Source organism: Plasmodium fragile (genome assembly GCF_000956335.1).
Source record: "Plasmodium fragile strain nilgiri unplaced genomic scaffold supercont1.245, whole genome shotgun sequence".
Lineage (NCBI taxonomy): Eukaryota > Apicomplexa > Aconoidasida > Haemosporida > Plasmodiidae > Plasmodium > Plasmodium fragile.
The window spans coordinates 1-1,056 of NW_012192825.1; the positions used below are offsets into that span (position 1 = coordinate 1).

Sequence of the window (1,056 nt, forward strand, 5' to 3'; positions counted from 1 at the left end):
TCGTCGATGGCGGCAACGATGACCCCCCTCCTCTCAATCCGCCCAAACCAAAACCGAATCCGAACCCAGATCAATCGGGTGCAAGCGGTAGCGGCGGCCCCACCAGCGGCGAAGCGCCCTCAGGAGGTGGTGGAGGTGGGGGAGGAAGTGGCAGTTCCTCATCCTCTGCTTCAGAACCATCCAGTCCAGGTTCTACTGGTGACCACACCCCAGGTTCTTCAGGACCAGGTTCCACGGGGACTTCGCAACCAGGTACCTCAGGTACTGGCTCCAGTGCGGGTCCACAGGGAGATGGTTCCCCTCCTTCCAGTGGCCTCAGTCCATAAACCAAAGACCAACCTCTTCCTACCCTCCCTACCTCGAAACCATTCGACCCCAAGGATCTCATCCGCTACACCCCCGCGATCATTCCAGCGGTGGTTGGTATTGGGGTCATTGCCTTTTTCCTCTGGAAGGTAAGTATATACGCCAATCCGGGAATCCCGCACGTGCAGGATGTTTATACCTCAGCACATCCCAACCGGCACCAATATATGATCGTTCGAACCCATATATTCTCCTACACCCGCGTTCATTCCTTTTATCCTACCGTCCTCACCCTGCTCTTTACCCCCCTTTTTCTGCTTAGTACTTTGCGCACCTCGGAAAACAACGACGACGAACGTATCGCACCGTTCGTGACGTGCCGTCACCGCCACTCGACGAAGAAATATTGCAGCATTTACAACGCGGCGAACTACCGCCACCCGCTTACGGGTACACGATGATTAGGGATACGCAACCTGCGTCCGCTGCCGAACGCCGCGGACAACGCCCACCGCGCGTGCATAAGCGCACGATTATCGAGCTACATTTAGAAGTGCTCAACGAATGTGAAGCGACCGAATGGGAAAACGTCAAAGACGACTATTTGCACATACTCGTTGAAGAGTTTATGGGGGGCCACAAGGGGCATAGTAGTTCCTTGCATGCTCCTACCACAAACGAGGGTTTATCCGGGAACAATGTTTCAGCCAACGCAGACCGACCGCGTCATTACCACGCCCGTCATCCCAC

General features: G+C 55.5%; 1 protein-coding gene across 1 annotated transcript; it reads left to right on the plus strand.

The window, feature by feature from the left end:
• Window positions 1-628: 628 nt before the first annotated feature.
• On the plus strand, window positions 629-1,046 carry AK88_05690 (uncharacterized protein; the record flags this gene model as incomplete). Its single annotated transcript, XM_012483292.1, has 1 exon — window positions 629-1,046. A coding segment is annotated over one exon (417 nt), but the record flags the coding sequence as incomplete, so codon positions are not given.
• Between the last annotated feature and the right edge of the window lie 10 nt (window positions 1,047-1,056).